Genomic DNA, 25,143 nt, shown 5'->3' with positions numbered 1-25,143 from the left:
TCATATCCTAGCTCTGGGATCATAATTGAATTTTGAGAAAAGACAAGTTTAAGAAATGCTGAGTAGAATTAAAAAGAACAAGTTTCTTATATATTTATTATTCTTTTTTTTCTGGTTGTAAAATAGAAGAGCTAGCACTTTGAAAGGTCATCTTGTTCATCAGACCCCAAAAACTGGGCCTAAATTATGTTAGGCAAGAGACAACCTTTACAATTTGTTCTGGAAGAAAGGTAAATGTGGTTTGTTTCCTAACATTATTCTTAGGTCTGGAAAGAAGACATACCATCTTTTATTTTGCATTCTTTATGTAAAACTTTGTAACATGCTTTTAAAATTTTAACACATGGTATTTTCGTTGTGATATATCTTTCATAAACAGTCACATTACAGTACTTTCAATTGATATGTTTTTGGGTAGTAGTTACTAATGAGCAATGAAATATGAAGGTCAGGGCTTCAACTGCCCACTCTCCCATGATAATGTGATGGTCCGTTCTCTTTTTTTTTTTTACATATAGATTTTCCTATACCCTTATAAACTACACATTTAAGAAATTCTTATTTTTTAAAAAAGAATAGGATAGATTTTCAAATGTGAAAAAGGTTGTGACACATCTCATGGACTGATAATGATTAAACAAATTAAATATTAAATACAATTCTAAAAACATTTTAATCTGTCATGTATTATAGACTGTGGTCTTTCTGAAGAAACAAACAAAACTTCTGAAATTTGGTTAAGCCAAAGTGAAAATGTGAACAGATGAGAGTGTTATTAGATTTTTGTCGTGTTTTCTTAAATGGAGCTATAGCATAATTTCTTTAACAGAGGAGGCTCAGGTACCTTTTGAATTTTCTTCTGAAACAGGTCCACATAAGAGTAAAAACATCTGGCACTTTTTTTCTTTTTGATGTTCTGTGGAACTAATAGTTATGTTGATCACATGAATTACCTTTCTTTACAGCCAGTGCTTCCATAGGGATATGTGCATTTACCCCCTTAGACTATTATGAGTCATTCATCATGGGCATTTTCTTTCAATTAATATCTTCTAATATTTAAAAAATGGTTCACTTTTGACCTTAATTTCTTTTAACTAAACATCTCATAAGCCACAGTCCTGCCAGTTGATTTTAAAGGGCAAAATGAAGCAAAAGGGCATCAGAAAAAGAACTAATATACAGAGAATCCTAGCTAAATGGTACTTAGGACCAGAGATTAACTTGAGCTTGCCAAACAGAATCCAAGTAATAACTAGGTGGAAAAAGTGTGCTTAGATAACATTTCTGGGTAAAAATTAACAGGATTAATTAAACCAAGTTATATTACTTCAGGCATGTTTGGTATAAAAGAAAATAAAAACAAACATGTATTCTACATGATTTATATAATTTGACTTATGTTATTAAATATATTTATTAAATTTTTAATAATTAAAGATATTATTTCATAAGTATATCTATTTTTCAAAAACCAGTGTCTCCTAAAATAGGGACACAGCTAGAAATAGTAGTGGATGGAAGCAATTGGGTGGGGGAGCTGTCACCACACAGGTGAGTAATAGTGAAACAATTAGGTGTGTGAGGAACTGATTTATGAGAGGAGATTAGAAGAACTGAATATCTTCCTGTGGGAATAAGTTAAAGGTAGGAAATGATGGGCTCCTCAGGTATTTGGATGATGCATGACCTCATTAGGGTAAGACACTCAGAACCTCTGAAGTTTAATGTGGAGCCTCCAGCAATGTGAATAGAAACCTGAGGTTTATGTCCAGGATGAAGTGTGTGCACTGGCGGTGGTGGGGTGGGGAGAATGGATTTATTTTGGACGCTAGTACTTTCTAGAAGCTACTCCAGTGGACTTATGTGCTCTAGGGAATATGTGTGGTTCTGTATTGGTGGGGATAGAGGGAACAAATGACAATGAAAGATGGAAGAGATTCCTCCCTCCCCAAGTTACTATGGCAACTGAACAGAAATCTCCACATCTATATCTTATCGTTACTCTAGTTATCTCCTCTTTACATCCTTTGTTTCTAAAACACAGAAAAGCCAAATGCTTTGCATGGGGCCACACAGTTATAGAAGCAGGATCCCAACTCAAGCAGTGTGGCTCCAGATCTCAAGCTCTCAGTCCCTGTGATACCTTGAAGAAAGGAGGATCAGACAGATACAGAGTTTAAGCAGGGTGGCCTTGATCTCCTTAGAGTGTTTGTTTGTTTCATTGTATTTAGTGTATTTGAGACTTAAATACTGAAAATCAGTGAGTGGCAACCATTGCCCTACTTATTTGCATATTTCTTACTCTCTTGATACATAGTTATTTATTACTACAGAGGAGAACAGATGGATCTGATCCAAAGTCTTAATCTGCACATAATGAAAGATCGATGAGCAGTTAGTTTTTGTCACATTATTAGTGACTCACCAATAAGCTGCAGTTTCCTCCAGAGCAGAAAGTCTCACGAAGCCATCACCTGCAGTTGTTAGAGGCTCTCCTTTCCCGTTCAACCCTACTGATGGGAACATACATGCATGCTGTACAATTTAGGGTGCAGAATGAAGTGCTTTCTTGAGCAACAGCTTGAAGGTTGACTTGTCAATCCATAATATAAAATATTCTTAGCGAGACATTAAGCTGACCTTCTTGAAGATAAACCAAAACAATAAAACACCCTTACTTTCATGTACAGATTCTCAGTCAGATTATCTGTTCTAAACTGATGAAAAATACTTCTGAGGTAATGTTTCGAAAATGTGAAGGCCAATTACAAGGCTAAAAGGCACTGCCTCCACACAATACTTGCCTCACACCTGACACCTGCGTTCAGGAGTTTCCAAGACAACCCTCAGGTTCCATCATTCACTACAAGGACTCACAGAACCCACTGCTTTCAGTGCAGTCATGGTTATTTATTATGGGGAAAGGATACAGATGAGAGACCAGCCATAGAAGGAGGCACAGGGCAGAGTATACAGGGTTCCAGAGGTGACATTTTCATTGTCTCCATCCTGTGAATCAGGATGCATCTCTTCACCAACTTTGGGCTTGGAGTGTACTAGTACACACACACAAGCGAAGCTTGACCAAGTTCTAGTTTCCAGAGTTTTTATCATGACTTCATCATGTAGGCATGATTGAGTGATTAATTCATTGCCCATTTGGTTGATCCCAGTCTCTGGGTTGACTGTTACCCCACGACCAAAAGCTCACACACAGACTCACATAATTGGTCTTTCTAGAGTGGCCAGCCCCTATCCTGTGATTATCAGGTACAGCCAACCCTGCCCTTGACAATTCAATATGACCTAAGTTTAAAAGCAAAAGGCAAAGACCAGGCCTCTGTTTGGATGAAAGCAAATTCTTTATGACATATTAAGTAACTGAGATTTCCTTAGGAGGATTCTTAAGTTTCTCCTCTCCAAGTTTTGGGTCAGGCTTTTGCCTAAAATTAAGCACAATTTATCAATCATAATGGGTTTCTTCTGTTGGGAAAGGAAAAAGAAAAAGAAAAATGTATCTCAAAGGTTTAATACAACATAGATCTATTTCTCCCTTATATAAGCCATTTCTCCCTTATATAACCATAGCTAGTGCAGGCCGATTATTGGGGCCATCTCTTCAACTCAGGATCCAGAGCAATGGAGCCAGCGCCATCTGGAGGGTCACTTTGCCAGGGCAAAGCAAGGCATTTAATGAATCGTGCTCACTGTTCATGCAGGAGTGACACTCACTGCTTCTCACATTTCCTGGTCAGTGCAAGTCTGAAGTCTATATCTAGTGGAGATGGGGAAGAGAAGATACATTTTGTCATGTGCTCAGAAAGAGAGAATTATAACAGGCCCAGCTACTACCACCAGGGATTTGAATCTAAAACCAAATACACTCACATAAAAGATTTTCAGCTATTCCTTCTTTTTCCTCCTGACTATCCTAACCTGATTGACACACCAGCATGTGTTGGTGAAATCCTGGGAATTCTTCATACTTGCTACCTCTTCTCATTCTGCCACTCATTTTAGACTGGAGTTTTTGACTCTTGCTGATGCACCTTAGGAATCTTTTCCTAAGTTTATTTGGAGCTGTTGGGATTCCTTGAAGAGGAAGACAGGTGGCCCATTTCTATGCAGGAACCTCATCCTTCTTCCTACCCAGGACCCGCTCACTCTAGTCACAGTCTAGTTGCTGGTCTCTGAGCAGACCATGATATTCCTCGATTCTGTACCCTTGATCCTGTGATTCCTTCAAGGACATACCCCACCTCCCCACTGCCCCAACACCCCACACAGGCCCATATTTATCCTTGAGGACTCAACTCAAATTCGTTATCTATAATTTTTGTGTATTATTTTCCCATATGTGAATCCATAGTTTTCCCGTAAACTTCTGTTATCATTGTTTCTGCAACTGATCACTTGTTTGTGCCTCCTGTTAAAGATTTGATGGTGGATACACTGTCACTTTTAAATCTATGTACCCTAACACATTACTAAGCAGCAAGTAACTTAATAGATCTTTGTCAAACTGAAGATTATGGAGACATTGAATCCCTTGGGTTGACAAAAGAGAGAAGTAAAGCCATTCTTACAATCACAATACATGTCTTAAAAAGAGAAAAAAAATCTCATTTCAACTTATTATATCCACTCATTATAACCTTTTGTTGTGTGCAATAAATGACCCAACATATTTAGTTACAACAAAAGGATCTAACAAAGATTTCACATGTGCTTAGGTGTCAGCAGTTGATTCTCTGCGTAATGCGTTTTTTTTTTTTTTATTCAGTGTGTTTAGTCCGAATGCCTCGATGGGCTGGTGTTGGGTATAGGGGAGAGGTTGCATGTAGAAGGTGGATGGCTATGTGGCTACAGTGGGGCAATGCCAGACATATTCCTCTGAAGAAGAAAGAAAGTTCTGGGTTCTAAAAACATAGTCCCAGTCCACATTTTTTTTTTTAACCTCTAAGAGAAAAACACTTGAATAGCAATATTTTTAGGTATGTTTTCTAACATCATGTGTCCCCTTCAAAGCATTTTTTGATATATGTGGGATATGAAAATGGAGGGAAGTGAGGGGAAAACAAATTTTTAAGTATTTTAAGTAATTTGATTCAAAGTAATCTACTCTTAAATCATTAGCACCAATGTTTCTGGTAGTCATTTGAGTATTTAGTCTTTGTACTGGTAGCTTTTGAAGAAAATGAATGATAGAGTGATGATTTGGGAAACCAAGTAGGATTTGGAGATCTGAAAGAGGGTAGCCTCCTGACTTTGCAGGTTTCCAGGTGAAGCTTCAAGGAAAATTGGATTTTAGGTAGGAGGCTGTACATCTCAGTGCCAGGAGCAATCCCAGTTTACACATGAGATTCCAGCATAATTATTAAGAATGCCCTCTCTGTTTCTTATTAATAATCATTACCCTTGTTTTGAGCCGCACAGGGTGAAGGGTATTGGTCTGATAAATAAGAAGAAACAAGATACCAGAACACAGAGGGCTGAAGGGAGAAATATCTAATGAGAGTAATTGCTGTTCAGGTTTTCCTTAAAAGGCTTCCTGAAGTGCTTTCTGAAATACCTTGCAGACTTTCTTCTGACGTACTTCTCTACATCAGTTTATTTTTCTTCGGTGTAGCTTTTATGGAGCCAGAGTGTCTGAGCACAGCCTGGATTTCTTTTAGACTTGTGGGCAGCATTGCTCTGTGTGTGTGTGATTCAAGCCCTGGACAGACTGGCTGTGAATGGGGTGATGAGAATAGAGAGACATACCAGTAGACCAAACTTCCTGTGCACAAGTCTTTGAATACTGCGTTTCACTGTCTGAAATAGCATTCATCATAAGGCTGGGATCATTTATTCCCTTTGGAATTAAGCAATAGCACTGGCAGCAAAAGAAACTATTTTGGGAAGGATGTGGGAGGAATTTTGCTATGCCTTCCAGTCTAGGCAGAAGTATCTTCCATGCTTTTGAAGACAGCAGCATTCATTGGATCAATGAAAACTGAAAACCTTAAGATAACCCTGAATGTAATTGATGCCAAGACTAAAATAAGCATATAAAGATCTATGAAGATTACTAAACACTGAGTTTAGGTGCTCTGACTTAATAACCTAAATAGCAGAAAGGGAACGATTCTTTGGAGACTAACCTATAATACAGATGCTGTGGAGAAAGGGTAAGATGACTTTTTACTCCTGTCCCTCTCTTCACTTACACCCTGGCAGGTTGTTTGTGTATTTCCATGTCGACTTTTTTTTATTGTTGGAGAAGTTTAAAATAAAGCAATGAATGTTGTGTCCCTGTCACCCTCCTCATAAAGCTGAAGTGGGTAGGGCTTGGCAGCTGGTGGCAGCCGCAGAGATAAATAAGCATCAGGACTTCTGGATGGACAGGGTGCTGAAGATCCTGGGGCTGAGGATGTGTGGCTAGGAGTGCCTGCCCTGGGAAGAAGCCATGAGGACTGAGCTGCAGCTGGAGTCCAGAAGTTCAGGCAGTGGAAGGGAGGTGGGAGCTTGTGGGAACTAGTTTAAACATCTCTTTGATCAAGCTATTGCCCCCTTTTTCAGGGGGGTACTTTAGAGGGTAGATATAAGTCAGATATGCCTTACATGACTTCTAACTTGTCGTTTAATTGGTAGGTTTAATGGCAACTAGGGAGTTGGTCTGTTCCTATTTGACTTTTCTACTCACTACTACCTCAATTAATAAAAACTAACTGCATCTGAATTTTGCCTTTGCAAATTAGCTAAAATTGAGATGAAAACAGTAGTCCAATGCTGGTTAATATTTTCATATTTTATACTGATCAGCAGTTTGGAAATATTTTTCTATGGAGTAAGTATTTTGAAGTCTCTCTTCAGTGTGCTAAATGTAATCACAACAGATAGTCTTTGTTTTGGGTTCTTTTTTTCATTTTGGCTTTGGAATTAATGTGAAATGAGGTTCCCCACCCAAACAATGCTGTCTAGGTTTATGAGAAGCAATTTGTAAATTGCTTCCCATTACTCACAATATGTAATTCATATACTTAAAATAAAATAGCATCAATGTCTATCTGTTTTGCATGAGTCATGTGGTGAGGGGCCATTTAGTAAGACTATCGTAGACATCAATGGCTTATATGTTGATTTTTTTTAAGCAAATGAACTGCAATTTTATTTTACAGCTCAATGAATTAAAGTTTAATGATCTCAGAATTTGAGCTACACTGTTATCTTTCTATTTGGACTTAACATAGAATTGTCATTTTAGTGCAACATTTGTAGTTTTTAAATAATTTCAGTTATTCAAGAAAGTAGTAGAAAAGGTCTTTACATGATAACCAGGCACAAAAAAAGTTGTACAAATTTTGAAACACTTCAAGAAAATTGTAAAAACAGAGATATATCTTTTTTTTTTTTTTGTACAGGGGATTAAACCCAGGGGCACTTAACCTCTGAACCATGTGCCCAGCCTTTTTTTTATATTTTATTTAGAGACATGGGCTTGCTGAGTTGCTTTAGAGCCTCTCTAAGATGCTGAGACTGGCTTTGAACTCATGTTCCTCCTGCCTCTGCCTCCTGAGGCACTGGAGTTACAGGTCTGTGCTGCCATGTTGGGCAAAACAGAGATACATCTTTTAAATCAGAAGATTCTTTAAGTACTTTTTTTCTCTTTGTCTAATAGTGAATAATATTTCTATATAGAAAGTTAGAGAATTAATTTGAAGCATCAGCGCTGTCTATAGTAAAGAAAATGCAAGATACTATTGAAGGTAGATAAGTAGAAGATGGTAAAGGATGGAAAGGAAATGGAGATTTTAAACATCTTTGGAGTATTTAGAGACTTAATCATAAGAAATGGCTTCCAGTACTAAGATATGCACTTAGAGTCAATCCTGGGATATAGAAACCAAAGAGGAGAACCAGAGTAGAGTTTAGGACAAAACCAGGCATTGCAAACAGTTTCATCTTAATCTTTAAATACATCCTTAAAAGATGATACAAAGTCAACACCAGACAAGTGTCTGTGGGTTGATAGCCTTTGGGTTAGGAGTTGTCTCCATTCTTACAAATTCACTGACCTTGCCCTCCTCTCTTGCTCTAGGAGAGACAGCGTCTGGAGACTATCCTCAGTCTCTGTGCTGAGTACACAAAGCCCGACAGTCGCTTGTCCACAGGCACCACCGTGGCAGATGTGCAGAAAATCAACAGGGAACTTGAAAAACTGCAGATCTCCGATGAGGAGTCCGTGTTTGAGGAAGCCTTGGTGTGCCCCGATACAAGATACAGGTGCCACCGGAAGGGCTCTCTCCACAATGCAGACCTGGCTGGCTTCGGGAGCCTCAGTCAGAGCAGTGCCAGCTTCCTTGCCCCCAGGAGCATCAGGAATGATGAACTGCTTGGCGACCTCACCAGGACTCCCCCAACACCCCCCTCTGCCTTTCTGAAAGCTTCCAGCGAGTCCTCCTACCTGAGTATCCTACCAAAGGTAATGCTGGATAGCAAAGAAACCAGGATCTAGAGCCTAGGGATATGCATGTGCTTTTGGCTGGAAACCAGAGATTTTATGACATGAATTTTCCAGAATGTTTTCAGTGAAGAATCAATGTTAAGAGGTAATTAGCTGAACAAAGTTTAGTAAACTAGTAATCAATATAAAGTAACCAATTCACACTGTAAAAAATGTAACAGTATAGATGAGTAGAAAGAAGTTTCTCTTCTCCCTCTGCACTCCCAGTTGTACACCTGAGAGATAAGTATAGTTAGATGTCTTACCTGTCTTCATAATATTTTCTGTTCCCAAACGACTGCATATTATAGACATAGGCACACATATGCACACACATGGTTGTATGCATTTTTCCCTCACTAAATATCTTGGGCATCTTTGCATATTAGTACACATAGCCCTACCCCATTCTTTTTAATGGCAAAAGTGAATTCTATTGTCTGCAGATGCCATGTATGCTATTCACAGTTGTTTTGCTATTGAAACCCATAGGCAGCCAACATTCTAGGATACATATTTTTGTGCATTGTGAAAATGCATCTGTAGGGTCACTTGCTAAATGTGGAGTTACTAGAGCAAAGAGTTTGTATAATATTCATTTTAATCAATATTTCCAAATTACACTCTCTAAAAACTGTATTCCCATATGACACTGTCGCTGATAGTTTATGAACATACTTTGTTCTTCATACATTTGCCAAAGTTACATATCAAAATTTTTCAATTCATCAAATTGGTAGGTATTTAAATTCATCTTTAATTCTACATAAAGTAGGGCATATGTTCACATTTAAATTGCTAATGGTATTTTTCAATCCACTTTTTAAAAATTATTTTGTCCTGTGTTTTATTGAATAGTAAGAACTATTGTAGGCAAATTGAGGCTTTTATCATGAGTGGTTATCCCACTGACTTTATGTTTTATTTATTTGTTTGTTTTGTTTTGCATGTAAGAATTTAACATTTATTTGTAGTCATAATTATTACTTAGTTTTCTGGTTGTATATTGGTTTAAAAATGTCTTACCAAATTTAGAATTTCCTAGATTGGGTTAGAAGGCAATCTTTGTTTTTAGTATTCTTATTAGTAGTAGTAGTAGTAGTAGTATTTTTGCACAGGTTAAGAATTTTTTTCTATAAAGATTTTAAAAAGTCCCCTCAACTTTTTTCTAAAAAGGAATTGAAGGTGCTTATAATAAAAGATAAATATAAATATATATACATATGTATATAATTAAACTAAAATTAGATACCAAAATAAAAGGAAAAAGCACTGCCATAATTATAAGGTAGATTTATTTATTTAAGAATAAATAGGATTAATTAATCCTATTTATAAATAGGAATAATAGGATTAATTAATTAATTAATAATAGGATTAATTAATCCCATTTATTCTTAAATAAATAAATAAATAAAGATTAGTTAAGTAATCTTACCATTAAGTTCCACTCTGAGATTCTTGGCAATAATGACCACAGAACAATGACAACAAAAAGGATACCTCAGTGAATTTTTGTTATAAGGGAAGGATGCATACTGATTTTTTGAGAAAAACATCATGGTGCTAAATTCTGATAGTAATTTATCACACAGAGAATATTCAGGGGAGTTTGTGTGTTTGTTCTTCATTTTTGTTTGACTTCAGCAACACTTACATTCTATGTTTCTGGTCAGAAGTTCTTATCTGCCTACAAAGTTCTTCCATCACACACATCAGGGCTTTGGACCCTTAATTCCAAGTTGGACTTCAATTCCTTCTCCACATGGCTGTGTTTACCTTACTAATTCTTATTTGAGAGAAAGTCTGAATAGGACATCTGTCTTTATTGCTAGAAAATTAAAACTGTTAGAAATTAGGATGGGAAGAGGAATGGTGCATGGAGGAGTCAAAAGTTGTCAGTTGTTCAGGCAAAGTATTTGGCCCAGTTGAAAAATTGGGGCTGTTGTCGTCAGTCATTGGGTTTCCTTAGATATCCGTGACTTACTTTTCACCTACAATTTTTCCACATTTCTTCCTTGGTGAAGATCTGCTCAATTTTGTTAAAAACATTGAGCCCTGTGCTATCTCTGGAAGACTGCTTTGGGAGACAGGTTTCCTTCTGGAGAAGTCTTTGACAAGAAAGCTGTTGATGTGTAAACAAGCAGATCCTGGCAGACATTTTTAATTTCTCAAATATACTCTTTGGAACAGGAGGCCTCAGAAGCTGAGAGCAGCATCCATTGTCACAAGAGACATAAGACCTGCTTCCTTTAGAGACAGGAAACTTCAGGGCACCTCAGGTTACCCTGCAGCAGCTTATAATGCAAGTGAGAGGCTGATAGGTCTAAAGGAATGAGTTTTCACTATTACTTTTCAAAGACAAGCAGACAAATATGGACTCAAGAAAAGAGACTCAAAAAAAAAAAAAAAAAAAACCAAACCAAAACAAAAAAACCCTGACCATTTGTTTCAGATATTCTTTTTCTCCCAGTAATCTGTTTACTGGCTTAACAAAGTATAATAGTCATTATAATCAATCCAGTGATAAATGTGGAAGGGAGAAATATGAAAGTCACTCTAAATGTATTTAACTAAATGAAGTTTTTAATGTTATGTTAAAAACATATGTATGGAACCTATGTAGGAAGCCAGAGATTCAGTAGTCTGGAGCTTACTTTACCTAACACCTATGCATAAGAGCTTGGAAATAGGCTAAGTTTAAAGGACCATTGTGAACCCCTCAACCACCACCTGAGGCAAAAACTGAATGGATAGTTTCTTTCTACCTCCTCTTTCTGACCAGTTGTTCCATCTACAGTGGAAAGTTCTGCACCAACTCCTTTGATTACAAGAGGGTTCTAACAAGAGATCTGTAAAAAAAGGGGACAGGTGGAAAGTATCTTCTCCCTACTGTCTCTCACCTTTCTCTGTGTGGATTAGGTTACCTCAAAGATGGCATATTTGAGGATGCACATACATGTGTAATGTGCTTATTAAAACATGTCACTATATCAGTGGTTTCTATCCATTACTATAAAAATCCCGAAGAAATTAAAATGAATTTATGTTTAAAATTTCACTTCTTTTTCTGTCACCAAAAACAATTGAGTGACTGCTGCACCTTGACTCTCTGTAGGGTTTCTTTATTTGATTAATTACTAAGATTACAATATTTTCACCTCATTCTATCACAAACGTGCAGTCCTAAAATGCCTTTTGATTTTTCTCCTTATACATAGCAAAAAAAAAAAAAAAAAAAAAAAAAACTCACAGACATTTCCTAGATGCCATTTATTTCTATAAATAGCTTTTATTGTTTTAGCAACTTCAAGTTTCTAAAAATTTTGAGTTATGTGCAAATACCCATTATGGTCACTCTTAATTATCTTCATTTCCCTACTTACTTATAAAGTTTATCATTTGCAGATGGTTCAGTTGTTTTGTCTTAATGCTTTGCTTCCACCACTGAGAGAGATATTTTTAAACTGCCTTGGAAGTAGAAACCTAATATGTAATGTTGACCCAACAGGATGTTAGCCTTCCTGAGCTTTCCTGCTGAGATGACTGTCAATGATTCTGGAATGCCATTCACTATGGCAGGCATTCCTCATGGCCTGAAATAAGTGCCCAAGTATTAAGACAATGAGCTTCATTGTTTGTGATAAAAAGGTCAGCAGTTGTTTTATTAGCTGGTAAAATATTGGATTTGAGATGACAATTAAACAGCTAAATGTCAAAGCTTGGAAAAACTGGGTTCCTTTGTTCTAATTAGCCTGACATATTGGATGCTCTATCATTTAATCTCCTTAGGTAGCTACAAGGTAAAGAATAAAGAATATGAGTAAAGAAAACAAAATATGACATGATGGAATGTTTTTTTAAAGTTATCAGGATTGGTAAATAAATTAACCTAGTGAGATATAAGTAAATTTCAACAGTTATTTTGGTTTATCTGAATATTCTGTTTAAGGATTAGGGAGCAATCTTCAATAATTAATTGGATTGCTATTTTCAATCTTTAAATTTGTCTAATTGTTGACTTATTCAAAATATTCTTTCTTTTTCGAAGAAAGATAAAAATTAAATACTTAGTATTTTAATACTAGAATGTCAGAAAGCCACCACCAGGTGATACCCAAGAGAGTTAACTAGAAATTCCAGGGAGAAGAAACTCTTTTCACTTTACTACATTCTCTTCTCAAACAATAGGCAGTCATATTTGGGCTGTGTGTATGATCCACAATATTCCTTTCTTCTTTGAGTATTTGCCATTAACTCTGCTCAGGACTCTAAGTATGCCCTTGTTCACCTTATTTGTTTGTTGAGTTTCTCATTCCTTGCCATGGAACTCAGTTTTCCATGAAATAAATAAATGGTTGCCAGTGTCCTATTTTCAGGCATAAGGCCTACTTGATCCACATAGTATCTTAAACATTATCTAAAAGAAGGTCTATGGGACCAAGACGGCAAACAGTGCAGTGACAAAAAGTGAAACATCAACTGGCAACATTGAATGTGTAGTTCTAAATCATTTGGGGAATCACCAAAGTGATGTGCCCTTGTTTTCCCAACTTGTGTTGGAAAGGAAATAAAAAAGCATGAATGCTCATTTGTAGATAACCCTAGTAGTGACACCAACGGTTTGCCTAGAGATTCAAGAGGCTTCCATAGGTGATGAGAAAGAACATGGAGCTTGCAATGAAGGTAGCAGCAGTTCTGAGAAATCCTAGAGGAAGATGTCTAAAGTCCTCTCTCAGTTCTAGTTCTCTGTTGTGTCAAACCTCTGAAACATTGCAGAAACCACCTTAATTTCTCCATACTATTTCAATATCTTCCTTCTCTTTTTAACCTCTTAGTTCTTTTAGCTTTAAAGGGATATGGATTTGTGCATTGAGGTTGGTTTACTCAAGCTTATCTAAGGATGTAGCTGCTGAGGATGGCATATCTCTATGGGAAAATGTATCACAGTTCCAATTAAACAGTCCCAGGGATCCTTTGAGCATCTGCGTGGGCATGGAGGTTGTGAGACTGTAGGTCTACAGCTGGTTTTTAAGTCAAATCAGGAAACTGTAGAACTGAAGCATGAGCAACCTATTTCTGTGTTGATTAATTTCAGACCCCAGAAGGAATAAGCGAAGAACAGAGGACTCAGGAGTTGGCCGCAATGGAAGATGCCCGAATCACAATTCTGAACAACCTTGAAGAACTTGAACAAAAAATCAAAGATATAAATGACCAGATGGATGAATCCTCCAGAGAGGTATAAACTATGGACTCACCCTCTCCTTTTCTCCTCTAGCTTAAAAATGTTTCTGCTCACTCAGACAGTTCTCCGAGGCCAAATACATAGAGGTCAACACAAGCAAGCACTTGTTCAATGGGTACCATGTAAAGAGTTAAAGTGCCCTAGTCTACATTCCTTTATTTTCTTTATGTTCTTTTTTTTCTTAATTAGATGAGATAAACATATTAAGTCATCTTTAAAAAGCTCTAAGCCAACTTTCTCTTAACTAGTACTATATGTGCTTTCTGATCACAGAATCTGTTAGCTGAAGTACCCTGGATTTAGGTGTTCAGCTTCAAATCTAAGAAACATTTTTCTGAGCATGTTACTTTGAGTCAGATATCATGCTAGCACTATAGAGGGATTCCACCCATGAATTAGACATAAGCCCAGATTTCTAAAGATTTGCAAAACGGGGAACAGATAGCACATATTCTATAACTCTAATAGAAGATGGTGGCAATTTTATGTTACCACCATGGAGTGAGAGCACCTAATTATTCCTGGGCAGGATCTGCATGTCTTTTCTTACAGATGGTGCCAATAGCCCCATAAGTAGTAAGGGGACTGCTCACCTGTCATCTTGTGCATGGATTCTGAAAGCCCCTCCTGCCAGTATTGCGAGGAATGCAGGGCTCAAGTGCTAGGCTGGGGTAACTTTCACTCCTTATGCCCTAAGGACAAAGACAAGGTTGTTCCCAGAGTGGTTTGTGACAAAGCTGTTTCCAAAGTGGGTTGTGCTTCAATCTAAGCAAATAGGCAAAATATCTCTGAAAAGTAAGCAGAAAGGGGGTTGTAGCAGAAAATTTAAGTGACAGGATAGCTAGATTTCTTAGCAAATATACTCTGGGCTCTCCTGCTTTCTTATACAGAAATCCAAAGTCTCACATGGGCTCTTTGGAGTGCTGTTTCTGTCCCACAATCTGGCTATATGGTAGTACTTTGGGAAATTTTTATCTATTAAACTGAGGCAATGCAGTGAGCAGTTGAGAATATTCCCGAAGGTGAAATGTTTCTGAGTTTTGTTTTATGTCCTTAGTTGGATATGGAATGTGCTCTTTTGGATGGAGAGCAGAAATCTGAGACAACTGAACTTATGAAGGAGAAGGAGATTTTGGATCATCTAAACCGGAAAATAGCAGAACTGGAAAAGAACATTGTTGGTGAAAAGACCAAGGTAAAAGAAAATTATATTTGAATGCAATTTTTATGGTTAAAGCTGTGGTTTCCTTTGCTTGAATTTAAATGCTAAATGGAATTACCATAATCTTGGATTTGTGTGTCACGTTCCTGGAGATAGTAGCACTACAGAAAAGTTCAAAGATCTCACATTGTCACAAACTAATAACTGTCAGGTACTGGGTAACTGAGGCTGGGAAAGCAGAGGCCATATAATTTGCAAGCTGATATTTCATGGCAGCTAATTCTACTTGAGGTGAGTTGCATTTTATTTTTCCCTCAGCTTTTCTGCACTTCTGTTTCCACTCATTTTTAGAAGACTTTTTTCCTTCTTCTTTTTTTTTTTAAATATACTGAACTTTTATTTTTTAATCACTGTTGCCCTGTAGCGTAGCCTTTGGAATATTCAAATAGGATTGCCTCTTTTTATTTTTCTTTCTATTGAAAAGATGAATGGAAGTCATTCATCTTACCTATCTTGCCTTGCTATTGTTTCTAATGCAAGTGCACTGCTCTTTGAAGATATATTGAAGTTTTCAGGGGGGATTCTCACCCACTGCCAAGTGAAAACAATCTGTGAGACACAGGTGACACTTAGCTTGGATGAGGTCTTATTTATACATTTCAGGCTACAACCTGAGTGTTAGCTGATATCTACTAGGGGAAATATGGAAAATTACCTACAGAGTTTAGAATTCAGGATGTTACTTTGTCTGTTTCAATTTTTCCCCTCCTCTGGGAATATTGTAAATTTCTCTCTTGTCAGTTAGGTACAGCAAACTAAACCTGAAATTAAAAATAAAATTCCTGTTTGGGAAAATAAAAAGCAAACAAGCTTTAGCACATTCTTCATTACCCATCATGTTCTCCACTAAGCTGAGGAAAAGAAAAATGTTCCAAGCTGAGTAAGTTCTAGTGGTCACGTGTGGAAAGAATTTCTTCTGAATGTGACTTCCTTTTTAGGCGCTCATGTATTTGGGCCTATAAATAAGGGCATTTGATCTTGATGCCAAAGAATGAGCTCAAAAATGATATTGTCAGAAATGGAAAGTTGCATTAAAAGCTACACATCAATTTCTTGGTTGCCTACATGTCAAAATTAAACTGCACAGTTTTTTCACTTTAAACTCTGTAGGGTTGGCTTTAGCTCAAGAGGTTACTTCCTCATGCTGGGCTACCCATCCATCATATTAAACTTTATGTATGTCCATTATACCTCCAGCCTTTGAAATAGTACAGAATCTATTTGAAAAGTGAGTACATTTTTCTTTAGTAGCCTATAGCCAAATCAAAGGATTTATTGTCTAAAACTGAACTGCACTGCACTGGGATTCAGTAAATAGCTTATGTTTTTCAAAGACTCTGCATTGATACAGTCAGAAACTATTGATGGAGACATCAAATGTCTTAACTGGGCATTTATTGTTTACAACAGTACTGCTTAATTCAAGTCATATTTACTAATACTGTAATATCAGTAAATTGGTAATACTATAGCATTAGTATTGATACTATGGTATTAATAGTGTTATACTGTGGTATCAATACTATAGTACTAGTGAATACAACTTGAATTAAGTAATACTTTTATAAAGACATATTGAAAAACTTGTGGGACATAGGAATGGTGTATTGTGCTCCCTGTGAATCTTCTGCCTTCTTCATTCCAGTTATTTATCTTTGTATAACTCACTAATGACACAGCCTACAAATTCTATTTGTCCATCTATCATTAGCATCAATTCTGCACAAAAGTGAAGCAAGTTGAGTCAATGCTAAATCTCACTTCCTGGGGAAACTGCCATGTTTTCCAGACCCAAGGTGGTGAAGAACTTTAGGAACATGAGCAGAAACCACCCCCGTCCCTTCTGTTTTGTTTTGGGGCTTAACAGAAGCTATGCAAGGAAAGAAGAGTGCAGGGGCTTAAAGTATAGCACCCGCTCATGCAGCTGTTAGGGGATTAGTTGGTTTTGGCAGGTGGAATTATTATTGTCTGTCATCAGATAGTATGAAAAATGGCAGAAACTGGCTTTGGGTAAGGGGCTCCAGAAAATGATGAAGGGAGTGGAAAGAAAGGCTGGGCTAGATAATGTTACACTCTTCTTGAAAATCAATCTTAAATAGAGACTCAACACTGCTTGGCAGCATGGTTATGATTCTCAAATAAGCTTGTTCTGCCATTTTATGACACAGCTATTTTGTACCTTCACTCTCTTCAAATCTCTGGCCCATTTTCCTCCCACTGACTAAAAAAATATCTCACCACCTGCCTCAGTGAGAAATTGGAAGCATCCAGTCTTCTCCTCACCAAGGAAGGTGTTCTCCTTTCATCAAAGACTAGTTCTTATGGATGTGCTGAGTGTCATCCCATCCCACTTTCTCAAGCCTTCAGTCCTTCTGCATGAACCCTGCCAATTTACTGCATTTTGCTGTCAGCATGCCACCAGTATTATTTAAAAAATTATCATCACTTAAAAACAAGCTACTACCCTGTAATACGAAAATAAATTACTACCTTATCTCTCTCCTCTTTGCCATAGATAAACTTTTCAAACAATTTTATGAGTACACAGTGTCTCTTCTTCTTCATTTCCAAATTAACCTTTCTTTTCACTGCAGTTGGCTTAAGCCTCCACTAATCCATCAGTTTTCTCCTTTTAAGACTATGGAAGACCTCAGTGCTTCCTGGCCCACTGGTTGCTTTCCAGTACCCTGGTGACCAGACTCCAGAGCAGCATTCACTGGAGAGGACAGCTCCTATTCTTGGCTCTTTCTCCCTCCTCCCCATCTTTACCCCTGTGCATCATACTCATGGTTTTCCTTCTGTTCTTCTTCTCTCTGGTCCTATGCATGTCTCTAGCCCGTGAAGCTTTTCTGAACTTCTGACTCATCCTGCAGCCTCCCCAACTTCTCCACTCAAGATATTGCACAGTTATTTCCTGTTGAATACATCCATAGCTAAACTCTGATCTCAACCTTCTCCATGCCTCCACAACAACCTTCCCTCCCCTTGGTCCAGTTTTCTCAGCCCAGGAAATCGCATCTCTGCCCTCCCATGGGTTCAAACAGAAATCCAGAAGTTGGTCTAGACACTTCTTTCTCCATCACATACAGCTGATTACTAAAGTACATCTCAATTACTTTGTTGTCTCCACATGTTCAATAACTGCGTTCTCCTAAATCATCAAAGTCTCTTCCTTAGTCCCTTTTCAACTTTCCCCCTCCAGCGTCTTCTCTTTGCAGCAAATGAAACATGGTGATCTAAAAACCAAAACAAAACAGAAATGAGATCATAGAAATCTTTGAGATGTAGCACTCTAGATTGTGCCCCACTGTACTCTGTGAAATCTACATTCCTTGCTGTGATCTGTCACTAGTCTTTCTGTCACCACCTTCCCCATACTTCACACCATCCTCACCTTGGCCTTCTTTCTCTAGTTCTAAGATCCATGCGCAACCCCCTCCCATGACCCTAGGTCCCTCATGGACACTGTTTCTCCAGCCTGGGATTTCCTTCTCCACATTCCGTGCTTTCATTCTTTCTACTTTCAGGGCTCAGGTGCCCTGTCAGCTCTTCATAAAAAATCTTTCCCAGACCTTTCTAGTTGAGTTTATGTTCTCACTGCTGTACTTTTTAGACCTTTTACTTTTCATATTTTATAATTTACATCTGTTTGGGGTCTACCAAATATTTATTTTTCCCTCTAGCCTGTGAAATAGAAGAAGGCATTGTGATCCACTGTTTATCTAGCCTGTAGGAAGTGCCAAAATACTGCCCAGTATGCTTTGGGAATATTGCCCTTGGATTCGCCTGCTAACGGCTAGGCCAGGCTGGGCATTACAAGAAACACAGAGCCAAACACCTGCCAAAGAGCTATGTGTGGCCAGGTTTCAGGACAGCTGCTGTGAGCTGCCTAAGTGCACATGCCAGGGGCCCTGTAATCACGCTGCCAGTCCAGCCAGAGCGTAAGACAGAAGGAGGAAGTGGCCTTTGCCCTTTGGATCACGTTTCCCTTTCCATACACCTGTTGCTGTGGTCAGATATAAACTGTGGAATGAGAAGAGCAAAACCTGAAAAGATATCCCTGTTGGGCAAGTTCCAGTTCAGATGTTGATAATACATCCTGTCATCTTGTCCCTAGCTTTTTGTGGACAAGGCCTTGTAACCTCAGAGTTCAAATCTTGGTATGAAATAATTAACGTTATTTTCTTGGTTCTTGACTATGATCTCCAGTGTTATTTCTTTTAGTTGATTTCAGAACTATTATTTTATTTCACATATTTAGTAAAAATTAATACATATTATATGCACTTACTATTTATCATGTCACACAAACTATAGACATAATTATATACACAATATCTAATATAGACAAGATTTTTTATTATATATTTATTGAACATTTTACCAGAGGCTCTCTGGGCTGACCTTTCACTGTCACACGCATTAATTAGCCTGTTTCCATGTGACTTTAAGCTAAAGTCTCCCTGCCTGTTATGTTCTCAGGTAGTAGCCATCTCTCCAGTATAAACATGGATAAACCCTGAACAAATATGAGTATCTGACTTGAACATAAACGCAGATGGGATGTTTATTTGGTGAAGCACTAAGCAAAGAGACCATCAAGTGAAAGGACAGGAAAATGTTATCACTGTCCTAGTTATCTGTTTTAATTTAATAGATTTGGTGACAGAGTAGGGAGACTCCTAGCCCATGAAGCTCAGTCTGGGCAGTCTTTCCTTCACTGACACTCCGCAGTCTACTACAAGCCCAGTTTTCAGCACCTTCTGAGAAAGTACAGACATGTGCATCTATTTATGTAGGTTTTCTTTCTCTTTTTGTCTATTTTTGAGTACATTGAAAATTTGGAATTAAAAGTAGTTTTCCTATTTCCTCTAGTTTTAGATTATCTGTTTCATCTATGCTCCTTTAGCATGTAAAAGTCAAAATTCAGTTGTGCTGAAATCAAATAAAATCTTAAAGGCTCCACTTCCATCTTCTTACTGAAGTCTTTCCATTACCTAGATGTTAATCATAAAGCTCATACCATCCTTTTGTTTATGGGCAAACATTTTGCGTCTTTACATGGATATATTGTGACATTTCATAGTCACCCTGGACTGTGCACTTGTATAGCTACACGTAATTAACTATGAACTGAAACTTAGCTTATTCTCCATATGATATATTCCTAAAGTGAAACCTGAAATTTTTGACTTCCTAATTTTTCTACATAAGCATGTATATTACTAAGTAGCTAAACCTTATTCTCCATTATCATCTTGCCCAACTACCTGTTACTTCCTCCCATCCTTCCTTCAGAGTCAGGGGAAGGCAATGAACCTGGCCCAGATTCCTGAACAAGTGTTCATGCCTCCCAAGTGCAGAGCATTTGCCAAGGACCCAGCCCTTCCCATGCCTCTTTCTTACATTTCAAAGTTAGCTCCCTGGCTAGAGGAAGTGGAACTATATTGTGGGATTTGGGGATTAAATCAACAGGATTCCAGATGGAGGTTATTTTTTTTCTGGTGCTTGCTTATTATGTAAGTCTTCAATGTTCTAATTTGCTGTCTTTTTTCTACCTAAACATCCATCAATCATATAATTAAAATGTCAAAGCCAAAGGAAAAATGTCCTCAGAAATAAATAGAAGGATGTACCTCTTTAAGGAAAAACAATGGATTCCCAATTTGTTGACATGGATCCGTATTTTTCCTTTATAATTTCAAAACCTGAAAAGATTTTGCGGAAAAAAGTGTCTTGTAAAATTGGCTGTCATGAGTGTAGCTACAGAAATAGTAATATGTTTTATTAAAGAGTACTGCCCCAGACCTCACTGGAAATGCCATTTAATATGTGCAATATGAACAGTGCTGTCTGCATAAAATTCAGAATATCCTGAGATTCAAATCACTTCTGACCTTAAATAGTATTATGGTATATGTATATATACAAAGTCACCAAAATCAAAACATTAAATGTGCATTTGTGTACATCAATTATACTTCAATAAGGCTGTTTAAAATAGTTTCAGCAATCTCATTCATGAGAGCCTCAAAAACAAAAAACAAAAAAAAAAACAAAAAAAAACCTTAGGAATAAATCTAATCAAGGAAGTGAAAGCCCTCTACAAAGAAAACTATAGAACATTGAAGAAAGAAATGGAAGAAGGCACCAGAAGATGGAAAGACCACCCATGTTCATAGATAGGCAGAATTAATGTTGTTAAAATGGCCACACTACCAAAAGCAATATACAGATTTAATGCAATCCCCATCAAAATACCAATGACATTTTTCACAAAATTAGAAAAAACAATCCTAAAGTTCATTTGGAAGAATAAAAAACCCAGAATAGCCAAGACAATTCTAAGCCCAGGAAACCATGCTGGAGGCATCATAATACCTGACTTCAAGTTATACTATAGAGGTATAGTAACAAAACTCCTTGGTACTGGCATAAAAGCAGACATGTAGACCAGTGGTATAGAATAGAAGACACAGAGACAAACCCACACAAATATAGTCATCTGATCCTTGACAAAGGTGCCAAAAACATACACTGGAGAAAAGACAGTCATTTTAACAAATGGTGCTGGGTAAACTGGTTATCCATATGAAAAAGAATGAGACTAGATCCATATCTCTTACCCTGCACAAAAATCAATTCAAAATGGACGAAAGACCCAGGAATTAGACCAGAAGCTTTTCCTAGAAGAAAGCATAGAATTAACACTCCAGCATAGACACTGACAACAACTTTCTCAATAGGACTCCTAAAATTCAGGAAATAATGCCAAGAGTTAATAAATGGAATGGCATTGAATGAAAAGCTTCTGCACAGAAAATGAAACAATTAAGAATGTAGAGAAACAATTAAGGATTGTAAAGAAAGAAACTACAGAATGGAAGAAAATCTTTGCTAGCTACTCTTCTGACAGAGGATTAATATCTAGAATATATTAAAAAACTCAAAAACACCAAAAAATCAAATAACCCAGTTAAAAAATGGGCAAATGAACTGAACACAAACTTCTCAAAAGAAGAAATACAAATAGCCAACAAATATATGAAAAAAATGTTCAACATCATTAGCAATTAGGGAAATGCAAATAAAACCTACACTGAGATTTCATATCACACCAGTTAGAATGGCATTCATCAAGAATAAAAACAATAATAGATGCTAAAAAGAATGTGGAGAATGAGGAACAATTTTACACTGTTAGTGGGATTGTGAACGTATAGCCACTATGGAAATCAATATGTAGGTTCCTCAAAAGATTAAGCAAGGAACCATCACATGACCCAGCTATACCACTCCTCAGTATTAATCCTAAAGACTTAAAGTCAGTGTACTCTGGTGATACAGGCATATCCATGTTTACAGCACAATTCACAACAGCCAAATATGGAACCAGCCTAGGTGTCCATCAATGGATGAATGGATAGCGTGGTATGTATACACAAAGGAGTTTTATTTAATCCTAAAGGAAAATGAAATTATGTAATTTTCAGGAGAATGAATGGAACTTGAGACCATTATGTTAAGTGAAGTAAGCCAAACTCCATGGTGGTGTGTTTTCTGTCACATGTAGGAGCTAGAGAAGAAAAAGGAAAAGAAAGGTGGGTGGGAATCTCATAAAAATTGAAGAAATAGCACTAAAGTAGAGGAAAGGGACCAGGGGAAAAGAAGAAGGAAGGGATAGGAAAAATACCTGGTGAAAGATATTGGTCAAATTATATTGCAATATTGTGTGCATGTGTGACTTGTAACAACAGATCCTACCATCATGTACAATTATAATTCACCAATTTAAAAAATTGTGGGAAAAAAGTTTTAGAGCTATGAGTATAGCTCAGTGGTAGAACATCTGCCTTGCTTGTGTGAGGTCCCTGAGTTTGATCCCTAGCACTGCAAAAACTGGAAAAAAAATTCAGATTTGTGAGTATAGGTCTAAAATAGTTGACTCCTCCTTGAAGCTATGAAGATGTCTGCCTCCCACAGGTTTGAAGAACTTGAAGGAAAGGAATTCTTAGGGTATATGGAGAGGACTTTGGGTTGACTTCCACTAAAAATAGTGACTTAGGGATTATTAAACATTAACATATCACTGCACCTGTTCCAAACCTGAGCCAGAGTTTCATGAATAGGAAGTTCAGTTATGTTTGAATTTTGGATAAACAGAAAATAAGTTTTTTTGTAATTTTGTCCCAGGCAATATTTGGAATATATTTACGTTAAAAGATCATTTTTTCATATGAAATTAAAATTTAACCAGGTGTCCTCTCTTTTACCTGGCAGTCCTATAAGCTAATAGATTAAGCATCTTTTCAGGGTAACCTTAAACCATCTGCTTATTATTATGAGTATTGCATGCTTAGACATGATAAAATGATTCTAATATTGGTATTTAAGAATTTTTTGTGTAGCATTGGAATTCACAGAGAGCCAGAATTTATATTTCAGTTTCTTTCTTCAAGAATACTACGAGAAGAGAGAAAACTTATGTTATTGTCTTCTAACCATAAGATCTGGCTAAATAAGTAGTCCTCTGATGACCCTTGGACATTCAAAATCACTCAAGATTACTGGCAACTCTTGTATATAAGTTCAAATTATTTAGGGTAAACTTATAACCACTCCTGAATATTTGCATCAAGTAGGTGCTCTGCTTCCAAATTTGAAATCTATCATCCCTTGTTTTATTAGCAGTATTTAATTAGAATGTAAAACAATTTACAATTGGGATACTACTTGTAAGAAAGAGCTTTTATACTATGAAGAAAAGATAGTAGACACTAAGCACAATTTTTGATGATCTTGAATTAATGCTTTGTGTCAACATTAGAAAAATCAAGTCATAATTGCTGTGTCACTCACATAATCCCTGGTGGTTGTCAGTGATTCTCACCCTGCTACCTGGTATAAAACTTGAAAAGATTTTTAGAATGCTTCTTACAGTCTTTATGTTCCATATTTGTGACCCAATCAATACAGGTACCTGGAACATTATATATGTAAAAACTCAGGTTATTTTAGTGTGCAATCAGGGTTGAGAATCACAGAACTAATAGAACTGTGCAGTATAAGGAAAATGATAGTTTCCTCTTTTCTCTGCCTCTATTCTTCTTTTAATCTTTATTGAATAAATGAACAGACATATCACTATGAAAGTAAGCACAGTGAGCCATCTGTTTCCTTGGATTCTCCATTCACCAGTTCAACTAACAAGTATCAAAAATATTAAAAAAATTTACACCTGTACTGAGCACGTAAACACTTTCCATTATTCCCTAAACAATACAGTATAACAACTATTTGTGTAGCATTTACATTGTATTAAGTATTTATAAGCAATTTAGAGATGGTTTAAGGTACATAGGAATATTTGTATAGGTTATTTGCAAATTCTGTGACATTTTATATAAGGAACTTGAGCATCCACAGATTTTGGTATCCTTGGAAGTCCCAGAAATAATTCCTCAAAGATACTCAAGGACAACTGTATATGAACAAATTTATGTACTGATTTATATTTTAATATACCCCTGAATAATTGATCATTGGCCATATGTGGATATGGAACTTTAGGAACATTAGTCTTAAATATATAAAATAGGTAGAATCTGAAAATGAGTTTGTGTCCAAGCTGGACTTACAGTACATCAGGAAGACAAGTCAACGAAAAACAGAAGCAGCTTATCTTTACAGAAGTCCTTTTAATTCCTGTTTTATAAGTGACCCCTTGTACATCTGTATTGTGCCAGAGTACCCCAATTCCTTATAATTATATTTCTTCAACACAGTGAAATTTGTTAAATTTACTAAAACTGCATTCAAATCTACCTATTTCCTGAAAGTACACTTTTGAATCTTAAAAAAATATATAATGTTCTCTCCTACTTTGTTGTTTGGAAAATTTTTTTTTGTATCTATAGTAGTTGGAATAGGTGAGTTTATCAGTTATAATCTGGGGAAAGAGGATAACACTCAATACTACTATTTTGCATGTAAAAATCAAGAATCCCTACACAATTCAATGCCATCTAGTTCGTCCATGCATTTTACCTTCACTAAAGACAGTGATGTTTCTCTTCTAATTAAATACTTGCCTCCAGCTAATTTTCCTTTGAAAACTTCCTGCGTGATAAATAGAAGAGAGGAATATCAATTTCGGTCTGGCTGGAAGTCATTCCACTTCTGGTT

The 25,143-nt window shown here is 36.8% G+C and overlaps 1 protein-coding gene across 10 annotated transcripts in view; it reads left to right on the top strand.

Moving 5' to 3' along the window:
• Phldb2 (pleckstrin homology like domain family B member 2) overlaps positions 1–25,143 on the top strand; it is a 208,224-nt gene that overhangs the window by 140,909 nt on the left and 42,172 nt on the right. For all 10 annotated transcript variants that reach the window (XM_047563147.1, XM_047563141.1, XM_047563140.1 and 7 more), the window contains 3 exons: positions 8,084–8,467; positions 13,587–13,730; positions 14,794–14,931. In XM_047563147.1, coding sequence (XP_047419103.1) covers positions 8,084–8,467; positions 13,587–13,730; positions 14,794–14,931 — 666 coding nt within the window. The remainder of the gene's footprint in view (positions 1–8,083; positions 8,468–13,586; positions 13,731–14,793; positions 14,932–25,143) is intronic.

The sequence above is a fragment of the Sciurus carolinensis genome, chromosome 9, assembly GCF_902686445.1.
Source record: "Sciurus carolinensis chromosome 9, mSciCar1.2, whole genome shotgun sequence".
Classification (NCBI taxonomy): Eukaryota; Metazoa; Chordata; class Mammalia; order Rodentia; family Sciuridae; genus Sciurus; species Sciurus carolinensis.
Note: the sequence above shows the minus strand (reverse complement) of the source record. Positions and strands in the feature narration are given on the sequence as shown.